The 16,337-nt window shown below is 45.4% G+C and overlaps 2 protein-coding genes across 3 annotated transcripts in view; both read left to right on the top strand.

The window, feature by feature from the left end:
* Positions 1 to 10,417, top strand: part of LOC146185706 (PHD finger protein 14) — a 33,816-nt gene extending 23,399 nt beyond the window's left edge. The window contains exons 18-22 of one of the 2 annotated variants that reach the window (XM_084606631.1): positions 2,996 to 3,403; positions 4,620 to 4,744; positions 5,064 to 5,172; positions 9,267 to 9,305; positions 10,241 to 10,417. In XM_084606631.1, the coding sequence (XP_084462757.1) occupies positions 2,996 to 3,403; positions 4,620 to 4,744; positions 5,064 to 5,172; positions 9,267 to 9,269 (645 nt within the window). In that variant the 3' untranslated portion in view covers positions 9,270 to 9,305; positions 10,241 to 10,417. The remainder of the gene's footprint in view (positions 1 to 2,995; positions 3,404 to 4,619; positions 4,745 to 5,063; positions 5,173 to 9,266; positions 9,306 to 10,240) is intronic. The other variant, XM_084606630.1, reaches the window with a different exon arrangement.
* An 814-nt stretch (positions 10,418 to 11,231) lies between these two features.
* Positions 11,232 to 14,743, top strand: LOC146185705 (heat shock 70 kDa protein cognate 4). Its single transcript, XM_084606632.1, has 5 exons — positions 11,232 to 11,388; positions 11,514 to 11,720; positions 12,384 to 13,020; positions 13,451 to 14,363; positions 14,449 to 14,743. The coding sequence occupies exons 2-5, from the start codon at positions 11,516 to 11,518 to the stop codon at positions 14,632 to 14,634; spliced, it is 1,941 nt and encodes a 646-aa protein (XP_084462758.1). The 5' UTR covers positions 11,232 to 11,388; positions 11,514 to 11,515; the 3' UTR covers positions 14,635 to 14,743.
* Positions 14,744 to 16,337: the final 1,594 nt, after the last annotated feature.

The following is a 16,337-nucleotide window of genomic DNA, read 5'->3' as shown; positions in this document are numbered from 1 at the left end:
ATTTACAAATGGGTAGCTGACCACAGACAGACAACTTCAGGACAGCGGCGTCCAGCACGAACCACCCACACACTTCGTCATCCTCAGATTCCCCACATTCCACATGGGAGCACAGCACTTTGTCCTCGTCATCCCTTGACAATATATCAGCAAAATCTCGGTGATACGAATTCGGTTCGTACGAATTTCGGGATGATATTCGCGAAATTTTCCGGCCAGAGTGCATTGTGTACAATGTGCAAAATTTTGGATGGTCCGAACACTCTCCCGCGCCACTAAGGATGATACGAATACGTGAACTGCGACCGCAACCTTGAGCACTACGCACTGCCCGCACATTGTTGACTCTGCGATAGCCAGCCGCGCTGTATGTACGAATCACGAGCAGTTTTCTGTGACGCGTAGTCCACACCTTGCAGACGTCGCGATTTTCTGTCGGGCTCGCGCCGCAAAAGCTTTCAGCGGCGTGTGGCCCACAAACTGCAGACGTCACAATCGTCGTAGCTGGCGGTGGCATACGCAGTGGGTGCACACAGACTGGACATCACTGGCTCCGCGATCGTGATCCGTGAGCAGTTTGCGATACCGCACGGCCTGCATGTCGCCATCTCCAGTCATGCTGTACGTGCCGCGAAAAGTATGCGGAGGCACATGGGCCGCGCATCGCCGGCATCGCTATCGCTTTCCACGCTGCCAAAAGTTTGCAGCGACGCGCAGCTGTGAGCAGTAGTCGGCGGCACGGGCCGCACATCGTAGACTTTGCGACCGCTATTCGCGCTGTACGCATCACGAGCAGTCTGCGGTGCCGCTCGGCTGGCACGTCGCCATCTTTCGTCATGCTGTATGCGCCGCGTGAAGTCCGCGAAGACACGTGGCCCGCGCGTCGCCGACGTAGCGATCACCTGTCAAGCTGTGTATGCCGCGAGTGACGAGCTATGACCGCGCGACTGTAATAAACCTTCTCGGGCGTAAACAGATATGCTCGACTGCCTTTCCTATGCTTCTGCATTATTTTCGTTTGTTTTGATGATACGAATGTTCGGATGATACGAATTTTTTCGCGACCTCGTGAGATTCGTATCACCGAGATTCTGCTATATTTTCCATCATATTATCACTCCTACTCATCCAGTGTGAGCTGAGCAATATAAGCTTTATTTCTTTTTTTTTCTGCTCGCATCAATTTATGCCACTCCTATTGATGCCCGCAGCAATAGCATAAAGAAAAAGGAAATCTAAAGCCGCGTTCAGACTACGTGCGCATCCGTCGTAAGTATCGTATTTATCGCAGTGCGCATAGTGGCTGGAACTCCCGTTTACGTAGCTTGCGACCGCGCATGTTCACACTGGGCCGTTCGGTAAGATGCGTTCTTTACGACCGGCCAATCAGCGCTCTCAACATGGCGCCGGTTAGCAAGCGACTGATAGCGGATGTCTGGGCTCTTCAAGCTCAAAATGAGATGTGAAAGAAAAGACTGGACACACAAATAAAATACGAAAAAGAACAATGGGTATAATAACAATTAACAACTCGATTATAAATACACTTCGTTTCACACACGCACGTTCGCACACAGTTTTCAAACGTCCGCTCACCGTGTTGACGCACCGCTCACTCCTTCGCACATTTCACGCGCCCGCTCTCATTGTCGACGTACTGCGCACTCCTGCTCGGTGTCCCGTGATCGCACTCTCTCGCACCAAAACAGGCGTACGGTCCGCCTGCATCCCTGCTTGCGATTTTACCAGTGCCCCGGAGCGATCTTGGAGACGGGCCGGGGCGGTGACTCAAAGGCCGTACTACTGACTCCAAACAATGAGCCGGGGCGCGCGGCAGACTCGGAAACGTCCAAACGTCCGCGGAACCTCGTCCCCCCTCAGAAAATGCTGTTTTGTTTTTCTCTTTTACGGTGAGCTTCTTTCAAACTTCGACGAGTCCGCACCAGCTCCGTTCTGCGGCCCGACCGCAACGTCTCCCCGCATCGGCCTTTCGCTGGAGGCCAACTGTTTCCTCACTTGTCAACGGAGCCGATGGGGTGCGAGAATGCACGGGGATGAAGCGGGCATCCCCCGCCTCCATAGCCTCACTTTTCTAAACTAGAGGAAACACTTGCTTGTTGAGAGAGCTTGTTCGCGCATGAAAAAACGGATTGATAAACCACTTACTACTTTGACTCAGCGCACTGGCAATTTGCAGCCAGGCATCGTTTTGCACTTCTCTCTGTGCGATTTCAGCTACTCGTAGTAGAGACAGTAGAGAGCCGGCCTCTGCCAAACTTTTTTTATGAGAGGCTGATAATTCCACAGCGAAGATTCCGCACTGCACATGACCAAGCTGCGGACAGACACAATCACCGACACAGACACAAACACCGACAAAACACCAATAACACCGGCGAGCCGAGACACTGCAGCAGAGTAGGAGCGTTGGATGATGTCGCCTACTAGTGGTTTGCGCGCGAAATCTGAAAGGACCGGAAGCCCCGTGACCGGAAAGGGAAAACCGAAACGGCTGTGCGCATTGGTCGCGCGTAACAGACGTATCTGTAATAGTCGTAAAAGTCGCGGGTCCTCCGACATTTACGCCCACGCTGGCTGCGTACGTTCCGCATTTTACGCTCAATACGACAGCAGTCTGAACAGACACGTTACGTTTTTTGCGCTTACGCTTACGATCCTTACGAACGATACGTGCGTTGCGCACGTAGTCTGAACGCGGCTTAACTCCTAACTCAATCTTGTAAAAAATACCTAAATCTGCCATATTTTCGCGTAATAGCGAAAAATTGGGGGATTTTAACATGGGACTTTTCCCATAGAGGCCATTGTACACCTGAAGCCATTCAGGGTAGACTGCCATCTTTGTATTTACTTCTATCTCATGCACATAGCCTCACAGGCGAGGATTCACTGTGCATCATTTCCTAGGCAATTTCTTGCGTTTTTCCTTGGTTGCTTGTTCAACATTGAGCACCTGTTTTCTTTTGCCGTGCAGTTGCAGACAAGTCGTCTAAGTCGCCGCGTGCGACAGTCACGGACCTGCATAGTACCGGACACACCTAGCACGACCCCCAGTGTCACAGCTGCTGCTGCTGCTGCGACCACCCCCACTGTGGCCACCACCACCACCACTGCAACGCCAGCAGCGACGACTGTTGGCAACGACTTGCCATCAGTGAACCCCGCAGCACCGGTAGACGTGCCTTCCCAGGGCACAGCTTCAGCTAAGCGGCAGCGAGGCTTGACGCCTCAGGGAAAGCCACGGGCTCGGCGTCGGCTAAACCCCGAGATGCAGGCCTATCGTAAGGCAAAGCGAGCCAAGCGCAAGTCTGCTCCTGTGGCTGCTGCAGCCCCAGCTGTAGTAACGCCCACACCGGCTCCCAAGAGTGAACCCTCCACACCGGTGAGGGCGCTTGACCTCAGCTAGGAATGCTTGTGGGACTAGTCAGGGCATGATGTTAACAAGGCACCAGGTGCACGAGTGGATAGCAGAATCCTCAATCGCATTTAAGCATGAAATGCCTCCAAAAGCGTGTTCTATGGTGCTACAGTGATGTTAGAATGATAAATTAACCCCCTAAAGTGACATTGCCGTTTTTATTCAAGTGACACAAAAAATGTATCTGAATAGCTTGTGCAAGTTAAATAAAAAGCTAGTTAGTTTAATTCTGGGTGTTAATTTTATATAGGCATGTGCTTTAATGTGCTTTAAATTTGTGTTAGAGCATTGCAATGGCTAAACGTGGCAGCATAGAAATAGCCAGGATTTGTAAAACGAGCTCTATTCAAGGGATTATGCATTCACCTATATTTAAAATGTGCATATGGCTGTAAAACAGGTTGCAAATATATATGGGTGTGCAAATATTGAAATTTTCTAATGCAAATCGAATATGAATAATATAGAAAAAAAAATGCCTTCGAATATCTCATCAGCGAGAAAAAAAAATTTGAAATTTAAAATATAGCAAACATCCTTCATCGTTTTTATTTCAGAATTCACATGGTATTTGCAAACAAATAAAGAAATAAAAACTGAAGTTACACAGAAGTGTATACTGTACTGAAAAATCCGGAATAAATTTTATACTGTACACGATTCCGTATACTGGTTTTTTGTATAGGAAGAACCTATATTAAACAGGGGTGTACAGTAGTGTCTTACACATCGTAACAAAGGATAAAACACAAACCCAAAAATCCAAGGTGCCTAAACTCCTTTCATTCCTTTGAAACATGGAGACCACCCAATAGAGATTTTGCTCATGATTTGGTCACTTTCTGCTTTTGAAATTCTCGTAAATGGTCTCTCTTGGCATTGTTTGCTATTTTGCTGTATCTATGGACGGTTATGTCCAGCCCCTTGTACTACCATCTTGCTTTCTGCATACTTTCCACCTGGGTGCAAAGATGGCACCAGTAAAAAAAGACCTTTTTATTGGCGAGCATTGTGCAGCTAACGTGAACCTTTGTGATGGACCAGTCATGTGACATTTTTATTCCGTGCTGCATAGCCTGGCATGTGCAATTCGTAGAAGGGTCAAGAAAAGACCTGTCTCATAAAATAACCCTTGCACAATGATTGTGTGTCGCATTTACTGCATTTTGTGCCCACGCAGTTCGGTGATGCTGTTCCGGGTGTATCTGGAATCCGTATGCCAGTGAAGAGGATTCCCCTGGACAGGGACCTGAAGGTGGATTGCAAACGATGTGGCAATCCAGGCGACTGCACAAACCTCGTTGTGTAAGGGACTTCAGTCATCTCACAGAGACATTGAGCTAGCTTGCTTCAGGAATAGAAGCACAATTCACTGGAAGGATCACAGCATAAACACCAGCCTTCAGTTAAATTGAATTCCAAGTAATTCTTTTCACCTGGGGCACTCTGCTAAAACTAGCATAAAGTTGCAGCGATCAGCACGGTATTGCACAGACGTTGTTTGCTGCAATAAAGGTCTTTGGCACTTACGGAAAAGAAAGTGGGGGGTTTTCAGGAAGCAGAGATGAGTGAAGAACGGTGGCTCTGTGACACTTGCTCATTTTACTGTGCTTTCTTGGTGCAGCTGTGATGAGTGTAAGAAGGGATACCACTTCCTATGCCTCTACCCACCTGTGCGGAAAAGCCCTAAGCAGAGGGGCTACACCTGGAACTGTGAAGAGTGCAACTCATCCGTAAGTTGAGCGTACTGATCCGTCGGCATTGCAGGTCTGCTGTGAATCTCACTTCTCTGTTGGCAGCAACTACATCCTCACTCAGCTGCTCTGGTACTGAAAAATGTTTCGTAGAGTTAGTGATTTTGTCTTAACTGCATTTCTTGTTTCTACATTCTTCGAGCTGTCTGCACTTCCTAGCTCTGTTTTCATAAAATGTGTCAGAGAATTGCTCACACTGATTGATTTTTAAGATTAAAAAGTTGACTCGACTACACAGTACAACCCTGCTGTTTATGTTCCCAGCTGCCACGTTTTTCGTGAGCTAGTCCTGTTCAAGCTCCCACTGAAACCCGTGCATTACAGACTTGGCTGTTGCATTGCATCTGTGGTATCATTCCCACATGCTACCTAAGAAATGTCACTTCGCGTCTCTGCTTTGTCCCGTGCAGGGATTTTGACGGCCTATGTTAGCACAAATTGACCACAGAGGGGCTCAACTCCATCAACATTTGGTGTTCAGCAGCTTTTGGCATGTTCCACAGACGCCAAACACACTTATGACTTAGTGTTGTGGCAGCAGCTGCAGCGGTTTTATCGTCACCACAGCACGAGCCTGAACAACCGTATGCATGAAACAAAATCAGTCTGTAACAGACTCCGCTCGGGCACAACACTTGCACAACCTAGAATAGTGCGGATTAGTGTTAAGGCATATGTTTCTGTCAACTGTGTTTGTATTGTTTTTGAAGGGCAGTTTCAAGGATTCAACTAGGTGGAGATTGTGTGGGAAGAGCAGCTACTGCGAAAACAGCGGAGAAGCACACAGGTGTGCCCAAACTTAGCGCACTTCGTTCGTCGTCTTTGCTGCCTCCCTTCCACCAACTTCTGCAGATAGAAAACCATCGCAGGCCACTTAAGACTTCTTATGCATACAGATGATCATGGTAGCCCCAAACCCTTTTAAGTTTCAGAGAAGCGTATGTTCCTCTTACTAGAAGGAAAAAAGTAAGATAATAGAATAGACGCAGCAGACAACGTAGTTCTTTTTCATACGTACTTCCTGGTTGGTACTTTTCTTTCCCGCTGTCTCGTGCAATACCTACCAGCTGGGTTTTACCACCTCGCATACCGCCTTAATGTTAACGTATAACAGCTATTGAAATAACGGATGCTGTATAGTTGTCTCGGCTTTGTTGTGGGCCCTTATTGGTGTTGGGTTTTCCTCTTTTTCTAACTTCCAGCAGGCACTCCTTGAAGTCATGGACTGAGGTTTACGGGGTGCGAGTACACAGAAAAACTATTTATCTCTGTTGCACTCCTTGAAGTCATGGACTGAGGTTTACGGGGTGCGAGTACACAGAAAAACTATTTATCTCTGTTACTTTACTGGCTAGTCTCTGTTAAAAACAGTTGGAAAAAAACAGTATGTCTACATTAGTGCACATCCATTTTTACTGCTGAGTGTAATGCAGTCTCTGTGGCTGTAGAAAAAAAATAAGAAGTGAGAACAAGAAGCATATCATTTACACTGATTTTCTGAGTAGGCTCACTTTATTTCACCATAGAAACACAGTTACATCACTAATTGGCGACATCATACTGCACAAGATCGACACATAGGAAAAAAGAAAGTTCACATTCACTACAAAGATGCAATTATATTTGTAAATTCTAAGCTGAGAGATAAATGGCAGTTTAAATGGAATACTGAAGTAACTGTAAGCTACACAAACCTATCATGGCAGAGAGTCAGGCACGCACCAAGTAATTTTATGTTGCTTTCACATTAGACACACACACCGTACACTCAGTTTTATTTTTTCAAAAGAAGGAATGGTCACCATAAATCGCATTTTATGTTCATGCACAAGGCTGGACAAACTGGAAAAAAAAAAAAAAAAAAAAACATTTTCTATTGTTTTATTCTGAATACTATATACTTCTTCACCCTTGCTTACTTATTGAAGAAAAGATGTGGTGTGCCTTTCCTACTCTCTCTTAGGACTTTTATGAGCCTTTCTTATGAGACAGCGCATGGACACGGGACTATGAAGATGAAAACGACACACATGGCGCTAAACTTGCAACCGCATTTATTGCCAAGAACACACTGCTTAAAAATGCACTTGTGCACATGTCATGCATTTTCATGTTTGCAAGAAAGCCAAGCTTTTAAACAGTGTGATTTTAAACAGATATTAGAAATTTCTTACAAAGCCAACAAATTCTAGCATGCCGCTGGCACATGATAGCCTAAGCCCAAGTCACTTATATGCCATAAAACAGAACTCTCTTCAGCTCTTTTTTTTTTTTTTCTCATATACTTATTTAGACAGCTTTATTATGGCTTCAGGTGGTCATTTTGCAAAGTCTGTAAGCAATATATTTGGCCAAGTAATCATGAGTGTTGCCTTGGGCCAGAAAGGGACAGTGTTTGTTGTTCTAGATATGTGGTTTCAACGAATACTTTACTGGTTTACTTCCATTTCATGTGCGTGAATTTTGCCATCACATGAATTTATCGCCGTGATAATCATGCTATCAATGCAGGAAAAGTATTTCGATATTTTTCAGTATGCTACACTTGCGTGTACTTATAACACATAAAAAATAAATAAATAACCATGGTGTTTCAGTTCTTGGCGCTTTAGTATTCATAGCACTGACTGACTGAAAAAAATTTACTTTTCATTGGCAGAAAGGGTGGTATTGTTGGTTATTTATGGCAAAAAAATTTCACACCATGCTGTGCAGTGTTCCTGTCTGTAATCCTGTCTCAACTCTGCCTGTTGGAAAGAATAGTTGGCGCCTCACCGCATGCTGCCTGTTAACACATTTGGCACGCACTGTGGATGATCATAACCTGCACAGATTGCACACGGTCCCTGGCACCTTTGCCTAGCCTGGTCATTTCTATCATCTTTCAAACTAACACACTGTCCTGTTAGTTACGATGCAAAGTTACTGAGGAACTTTGTGCTATTGAGCATATTCTGTGGAAAACAGTACAAAAAGGCAGTAAAAGAACACATAGAATGGAATTTTTGCCACTTCATATTTCGAAGCAACATATCAAAATAGACATTATGCTGGTGTGTAGTTTTACTGAAAGATGTCGGGACATAGGACACTTGCATACTGTTGATAATGTATCAGGACCATTATATGTGCCACCATTCTGGTACGAGCAGCTTCATAGTGCTGATTAGACAAGATTATATCAGTGCAGTTGTTGCTTTCCATTAATGCAGCCATCTCAGCCTCTGTGTAGCACTTGGAAGGAGCCTATGTTTGCATAAACAGCAATGTTACGACTGCTTGTTTATTTACTCTCATTCTAGTTTTGGGGGCAGACTGTCTAAGAGTTGTAATAAAAATGATACTGGACCAATATATATATTGGTATGATATGGTATGCCAATATATATATTGGCAGTACCAATATAATATTTATATATATAGGAGTGTTTTACTACCCGTGTGACCTGAACTGAACGTTAGTGTCACAGCCACTGTTTAACTCTTGAAATCAAAACAGCAAGATTTTCAGTCATATATAACTTGACCACGTCTCAGCGAATTCGGTGTGGTGCATGTATGAGAAGAAACATGTTCAAAATGTTTGTCTTTGTTTCAGCAATATTACAAGTGTGCCACATTTGGAAAGCAAAATAATATTAATGCTTATTTATAACACATCTGTTTCCCAGAATAGGCTGGCTTGATTCTACGACTTAATTTGCAGCTGGACAGAATATCTGAGAAGACTGGTGTAAGCTATGCTTAACAAGGCCACAATTTTGCCGTCATTCACTGCACGTTGCGAAAGGAAGCAACATTAAGATAAATGTTGCTTTCTTTTAAACCTCTTTCTACTTGTATTTATATCGTAGCTTGCACTTTGATAACTCTTTTTCACAGCATTATTGAATGAAAATTTTTTTATCTCTTCACACATTCTCTATTTTGCTTCTTTATGACATCCCCTCTAATGCACCTCTCTCTATTGTGCTAATCTTCCATTTTCCACTGACAAGAATGTGTAAGCTTGGAACTGATGCCTTTGCGTTTACCTTTTTTTTTTTTTTTTTGCCACTGCACCTTCCTTACAGTAGGAGCAACGCATGCACCATGTGCGATGCAAGAACACAGTAAGCGCCAATACCAATTATGCACTAAGTGCCATCATTTTGTTTGGTTTCAGAAATGTATTTTTGGTGCCTCTTTCCAACCTGTGGCATGAAGTCACCTCACAGCCAGTGTACCGATTAAAAATGGCACCTCTGTTGTAAGGTATAGAGCGAAGGTGTAGCAATTTGGGCACCTCAGCAGTATACCAGAGAATAGTAGCAGAGCAGAGATACGGGTACGATAGAGCTCTACAAGGGTAGAGCAATGTGTTTTTACATGGTTGTTTTATACTGTCATCAAATTGGCATGTTTGCAACAGGCTGTTTCCAAAACATAACCACACTTGACAGTTCAATGGGATTTTTTTTCTAAGCACATTAAAAGAACCCCAGGTAGTTGAAATTAATCTGCAGCCCTCCACTGCAGCAGCCCTCATAACCTGTATGGTTTGGGACCCCATATGCCGTAACCATTTTCTGTCAGTACTCTGTGCTCATTTGTGTTGTGTTACTCCTACAGGGTTTGCCATTCCCTGTTTGCTTGTGCTAGTCTTGCTGTGTAATCTTTGGGCAGCATTGCTGAAATTTGCTATTCATAAATAGCTTGCTCACTGTGGCCACCTGAAGGCATCGATGTGCATTTCCAATGCCGCACTCAACAGCAATTTCATGATAACGGAAGAGATTATACAGGCAAAGAAACAAACCTTGACCTGTTCTTGTTCGGTCTGAATTATCTTTTGTTCCCAGTGTTAGAAGCAATGGTATGTTTTTAGGATTACACTGCATATATGTTAGCAAATGTAGATGATAAAGGTACCTTTTAAAACGATTTTTTAAACTTCTTTCAATTACAACTTACGTTTGAGGTAGTTGGATCTTCAGGGCCGATGAAATGGACGTTTTTGTTCTGGTTCTTCTCACCAAGCGCATGCACAATCTTTTTTTTTTAACAGGATGAAGAGGACTCGCGAAAGCGGAGAATTCTGGCAAGCCATCTTGGATATTAGTGTCACAGTTATTCCAAAGCCCGACTTCGTGACGGGGGTTGAATTTCTTTTTTTTTTTCTTTTTTTTTTCTTGTACCTTGGACAAGGCGTTTCTGACAAGCGTCAATAAATTGCAGACGACGATGGATGTCTGTCTCATTCATCGAGCATGTAACATAGCTGACTGAGCCTTCAGATCATGCATGACGCTGACGTCATTTATAGCTCAGCTACTCGCGTACAGAAATAGTCGGCGCACTGGTGATCACGCGGCGACAGCCATCCAACGCTGCTGCTGGCCAGGCCACGTGGTTCAAGTCTCCGCCCCTTTCCTCAAACAGGTCGACAAGTTACGTAAGAGGAAAAAAAAAAAAAAAGGACAAGAAACATGGCCTCCCGTCTGACGCTAACTTATGCGAAACCATAAAGTAGGTGAGACGCGATAGAGACAGAACTGAAGCCGCAATGCCAGCGCAAAAAAGCTTGAACGAGAGAAAAAAAAATAAAAAAAAAATCAAACGCAACGTTTTGGTGCCGGGCCAACCGGGCGGCCGGCGAATTCACCTTCTGTCTGTGAATGTGTGCATAAAATTGCTCTCGTTTCACTCGCACCTTTCGTTCATAAGCAGTCATTGCCTGACGTTAGAAATAAGCGTCCTTGGGGCAGATCCCAAGCGAAAAAACAAGCATAACGAGCAAACAATGCTGTGCTGTACGCCGGCTTCTCGAACGTTCTTGCCGTTTCGAGACTTGCATGGAGAGGCGTTTTAGAGCCCAAAAGCTTAGCTGGCCAACTTCGTTCTTAGTCAGACTGAACGCAGCGCCCCCACAGGACACAGTGCAGGTGCGAGGTATTCAGTCACGTGCGTATGCAATTTTGTGTGTCTCTTGTCGCCTTACTAAACCTAAAGCGTCCAGAGACACGGCATGCTACCATTGGTCGAAACCGGTACCGTCTAGAAGATTCTATGTGACGTCACGTCCGAGCCGCCACATAAAACTGACCGGTCGCCTTTTTTGTGTAGTGAGAGTTGCTCGTGTCGAACGTTGCAAGTGTGTCCGTCGAGCTCACCTGTATATATATTTATTCCCGGGAGTGGAATTCACACACACAGGTATGTTTTCGCCGTAGCAATATTGGCGTGATTTTGGCGGCGTTTCACGTCGCAAGTTCTTTTAACTTGGAATCTTAGTGTTGGAAACGCCCTAACCGATCCGTTCTTCGTGCTGTTCGTTGCAGGCATGGCGAAGGTGCCCGCAATTGGTATTGATCTTGGCACGACCTACTCCTGCGTTGGAGTCTTCCAGCACGGAAAGGTCGAAATCATCGCCAATGACCAAGGAAACCGGACAACCCCGAGTTATGTCGCGTTCACGGATACTGAGCGACTTATCGGTGATGCTGCCAAGAACCAGGTCGCTATGAACCCGAACAACACTGTGTTTGGTGAGTATGACGCTTTTATTTGCTCTAGGAGAACATCTGCTCATCAGCATATGATATTGGTATTTCATGTAATCGGGCGCCTGCTCATTAGGGTGCCGGTAATTGAGCGATAGGCTTAGCGTGGCGGGAAGCTACGGCCCTGGGCGGCAAGTGCACACCTCGTGGCAAGCCTGCGTGCTTTGTACTGCATTCAGGCCCGTTCACCGTGTGCTACATTATATGGAGGCAAATTAGCAGGATGGTTAACTAGTGGCCATTCTGCCAGTCCCCTTCGTACATCGTTTTAAGCCACGGTTCTTTACTGCCCGCATGGCAGATAGTGGCGTTCACCTCTTGTTCAGAGATCCACCCCGGCTGTGATGGCGAAGCGCGAACATGACAATGTGATCTGCTTTGTCGCGTAAGGACTCGGGGTTGTCTGCGTTCGGAGCTCTTGACAAGGCGTTTCTGTATGCAATTACCATGCTGCTCCATTCAGCGGCGTTTTTTTTTTCTTCCTAAAATATTAGCGTTCTTTGCGCCACGCTCATTGATAATGTGGGGCTTTTTCATTTTATATTTTTTTCGAATTGGAATTGCATTTTGTGCTACGTGCATTGTAGTGCGGCCGCCAGCTTTGTTTCTGTTCAGATCCTAATTTAGAACGCTCGGTTTTGTTCCCAGACGCAAAGCGACTGATCGGGCGACGCTTTGATGACCCTGCCGTTCAGTCGGACATGAAGCACTGGCCATTCGAGGTTATCAGCGACGGGGGTAAGCCGAAGATTCAGGTTGAGTACAAGGGTGAGACCAAGACATTCTTCCCGGAAGAGATCTCGTCTATGGTCCTGATCAAGATGAAGGAAATTGCTGAAGCGTATTTGGGCAAGAATGTCGTCAATGCCGTGGTCACTGTCCCCGCCTACTTCAACGACTCTCAGCGTCAGGCCACGAAAGACGCTGGCACCATTGCTGGACTGAACGTGCTTCGTATCATCAACGAGCCGACCGCTGCTGCCATCGCTTATGGTCTGGACAAAAAGGGCACTGGTGAGCGCAACGTGCTCATTTTCGACTTGGGTGGCGGCACCTTCGATGTGTCTATCTTGACCATTGAGGACGGTATCTTTGAGGTCAAGTCCACAGCCGGCGACACCCACCTTGGCGGCGAGGATTTTGACAACCGCATGGTGAACCATTTCGTCCAGGAATTCAAGCGTAAGCACAAAAAGGACCTTACTGTGAACAAGAGGGCTCTCCGCCGTCTGAGGACTTCCTGTGAAAGGGCGAAGCGCACCTTGTCTTCAAGCACACAGGCCAGGTATATTAACGTTCGTTTTGTCATTTTGGCTGATATTAGTGTAAAATCGTTAACAGCATTGAGACTTCATGCCTAGCGCTTGCAAAAAGCATTGTTGAAGCGAATATTCCAACCACTTAATTTTGAAGTTGCTGTATGTGTATAAGTTGACTTGGCAGGTTATGCAATTTGTGTAAGTGTAGTGTGCCGTACGATGTTTGTGCACACTAGTAAATTATTCTGAGCTCTACTCTCGGGTGAACCACATGGCGTCGTTTGCAACAGAATAAATTAATCTAACATTTTGGCAGTGAGCAGGCAGAAGACTAGTATGTGACAGTGCATCTTCATAAAAATAATTACAAAGTGATAATTGGTGCTAAACCATGCGCACTTGGCAGTCTTTGGTTCTGATTTCAAGTGTTTGTGTATGTATTTCTTCTCCTTGCAGCATTGAGATCGACTCCCTCTTTGAAGGCGTGGACTTCTATTCCACCATCACCCGTGCTCGCTTTGAGGAGCTCAATGCTGACCTCTTCCGTAGCACTCTGGAACCAGTGGAGAAGGCTCTCCGCGATGCCAAGCTCGACAAGTCCCAGGTACATGACATTGTCCTTGTCGGTGGCTCAACACGTATTCCCAAGATCCAGAAGCTTCTTCAGGACTTCTTCAATGGCAAGGAACTGAACAAGTCCATCAACCCTGATGAAGCTGTAGCCTATGGTGCTGCTGTCCAGGCAGCCATCCTCATTGGCGACAAATCTGAACAGGTGCAAGATCTGCTGCTGCTGGATGTGACACCTCTGTCCCTGGGCATTGAGACTGCGGGAGGTGTGATGACTGTACTCATCAAGCGTAACACAACCATCCCCACTCGTCAGACTCAGACCTTCACAACTTACTCTGACAACCAGCCTGGTGTGCTGATTCAGGTGTTTGAAGGCGAACGTGCCATGACCAAAGACAACAACTTGCTTGGCAAATTTGAGCTGACAGGCATTCCTCCTGCGCCTCGCGGTGTCCCACAGATTGAAGTTACTTTCGACATTGACGCTAATGGCATCCTTAATGTCTCTGCTGTGGACAAGAGCACGGGCAAGGAAAACAAGATCACAATCACAAATGACAAGGGTCGTCTGTCAAAGGAGGAGATTGAGCGGATGGTGAAAGATGCTGAGAAGTACAAGGATGAGGATGACAAACAGAAAACTAGGATTGCTGCCAAGAACTCGCTGGAAAGCTACTCATTCAACATCAAGTCCACAGTCGAGGATGAAAAGCTCAAGGACAAGATCTCCGACGAGGATCGCCAGAAGGTCCTTGACAAGGTGCAGGAAACCATCAAATGGCTCGACTCCAACCAGGTGTGTTGCGTTTAATCCGTTTGCTTTGAAGCCCTTGTGTTTGGCTCTTCCCAGTGACTAACTTGTGCTGATCTTGTTTTTGCAGCTTGCTGAAAAGGAAGAGTATGAGCACCGGCAGAAGGAGTTGGAGCAGATCTGCAACCCAATCGTCGCAAAGTTGTACCAGGCAGGCGGCATGCCCGGTGCAGGATTCCCTGGTGCTGGAGCTGGTGCCGGCGCGGCACCCGGAGGCGGTGCAGGAAGCGGGCCCACAATTGAGGAAGTAGACTAAGCGGGAGGGGCAAAAAAAAAAAAAATTGTGTTCATTTGAACTGTATATGTCATTTAAGAGTTCATTTCCTTTGTGTTACACACTTGACCAATAAAAGTTTCTGTGTTAATTGTCTTGTTATAGGCATTCCACGCTCATACTGGTGTTAATATATACATAAGGATGCATAACAGTGCATGTGTACAAAATGTTTATTTTATAAATAAAATGTAGTCATCGCACATTTCGTCGTTTCGCCCTATTTTGGGTTTGGGTCAGGCGGGTTAACCGATAACCTTCCATCTATGAAGTTGTTCTGTAGTACTCTAAAAATAATATACCGTAATGCTGGAGATAAACCGCTAGCTTCCGGTAAAGCCTGCATGAGTGTGGCATCTTGTATGGCCGGTTAATCCCGCGAATCATTCGAAATTTAGCAATTTCCTATTGGTATGGACAATAACTGCTGACCACGATGCATGCGCAAAGACAAATTTATCTGGAACGGACCGCGTGATGCCCGCGATTCTTCCAGGTGGTGCGAGATTTCGCTAGCAGCACATGGTTTCGGCCCAGTTTTTATGTTTCGTGCACAACGGTCGGCTCCGCGGAAGCAAAGAAAGCATTGCAACCGGAGTGATATTTTGACTATAGTTGCTTGATAATCGCCGCTTATGTCGGGTTGAGAGTCGTACACGCTCATTTTCGACTGAAGCACTGGCTATTTTCGGAAAGCACTTAGTGAAGCCCCGACTACCGAGCTAGAGTCGGAGTACTGGAACATTCCTGTACACTTCAACCTAAACAAAGTGGCGCCACCACCAGCCGAGCTGCCCGAACCAAGGAGGTCGCCTACAAGCCGACTTTGGTAGACTTCAGCATACGTTTGTTAGACGTTGCGTAGCCCTTCGGATAAAAAGGTGAACAAATCGCTTTCCTCTGCCAAATGCCACTTGTGAGACACAACTCAATAATAGCTACCGAGCCAGCACAGTTGCCACAATCGGCCCAGAAAAACTTAGTTTTTAGCTTGCCAAAACATGCATGCATAGTGTGCTACAACGAGGAAGCAACAAATTTTAATCATTTTACTACTAGAGCACTGTAGCAGGGGGTAACAGCAGCAGCATGATACATAGGCGATTCTTGGGGTTTGTGTATCTTAGAGCAGGAAATGATAGGCTAAAGCATTTTGGATTATCATTTTAGGATTTGGATTGAGTTTTCATGAGTGGGGGGGGTAGTCGGCAATACAATTTGTAAGCTAATTTATACAACAATGACAACTGTGCTATGATGTGCAATAATGCTATTCTTTTTGTTTTTTTCCATGCTAATGCTGTCTTTAGTTATGCCTGTGTGTTGCCCCATACCTAGCATTCAAAACACCTTTGCTTAGTATGTGTAGTTTTGTGTTCAGTGTAAACAATGGAGCTGTAACTATCATATCCTTTGCATTTGGGAGTGGCAAATGGGATTTGATGCTCCTTTTCATTTTGTTAGTGTGTCAGTGTTTTAGTATATAGCAAAAGAGCCTGCAGTTCATGCTCTATTCCATGTGTCATCCATGTGGGATAGCAAATCCACTGAATTTCAAAGACAGCCTTCAAATGAACAGCATATCATGTTCTGTGCAATGCAGTTACCATGATCCTTCTACAAGCCCTTGAATACCCAGTTTCTTTTTGACACTTGAATACGCCAAATAAATTTCTACATTTTTG

This window comes from Amblyomma maculatum, chromosome 6 (assembly GCF_055883805.1).
Source record: "Amblyomma maculatum isolate TAMU_Amacu chromosome 6, ASM5588380v1, whole genome shotgun sequence".
NCBI lineage: Eukaryota > Metazoa > Arthropoda > Arachnida > Ixodida > Ixodidae > Amblyomma > Amblyomma maculatum.
The sequence above is the reverse complement of the archived record's forward strand: the minus strand, read 5'-3'. Positions and strand labels throughout refer to the sequence as shown.

What these genes read in the sequence shown, in the direction of transcription:
- LOC146185705 (XM_084606632.1), top strand. Translation starts at nt 11,516, where the DNA reads ATGGCGAAGGTGCCCGCAATTGGTATTGATCTTGGCACGACCTACTCC. An exon ending in CCCGAACAACACTGTGTTTG is followed by an intron (nt 11,721 to 12,383) that starts GTGAGTATGACG and finishes TTTTGTTCCCAG; the next exon opens with ACGCAAAGCGACTGATCGGG. An exon ending in AATGGCTCGACTCCAACCAG is followed by an intron (nt 14,364 to 14,448) that starts GTGTGTTGCGTT and finishes TTGTTTTTGCAG; the next exon opens with CTTGCTGAAAAGGAAGAGTA.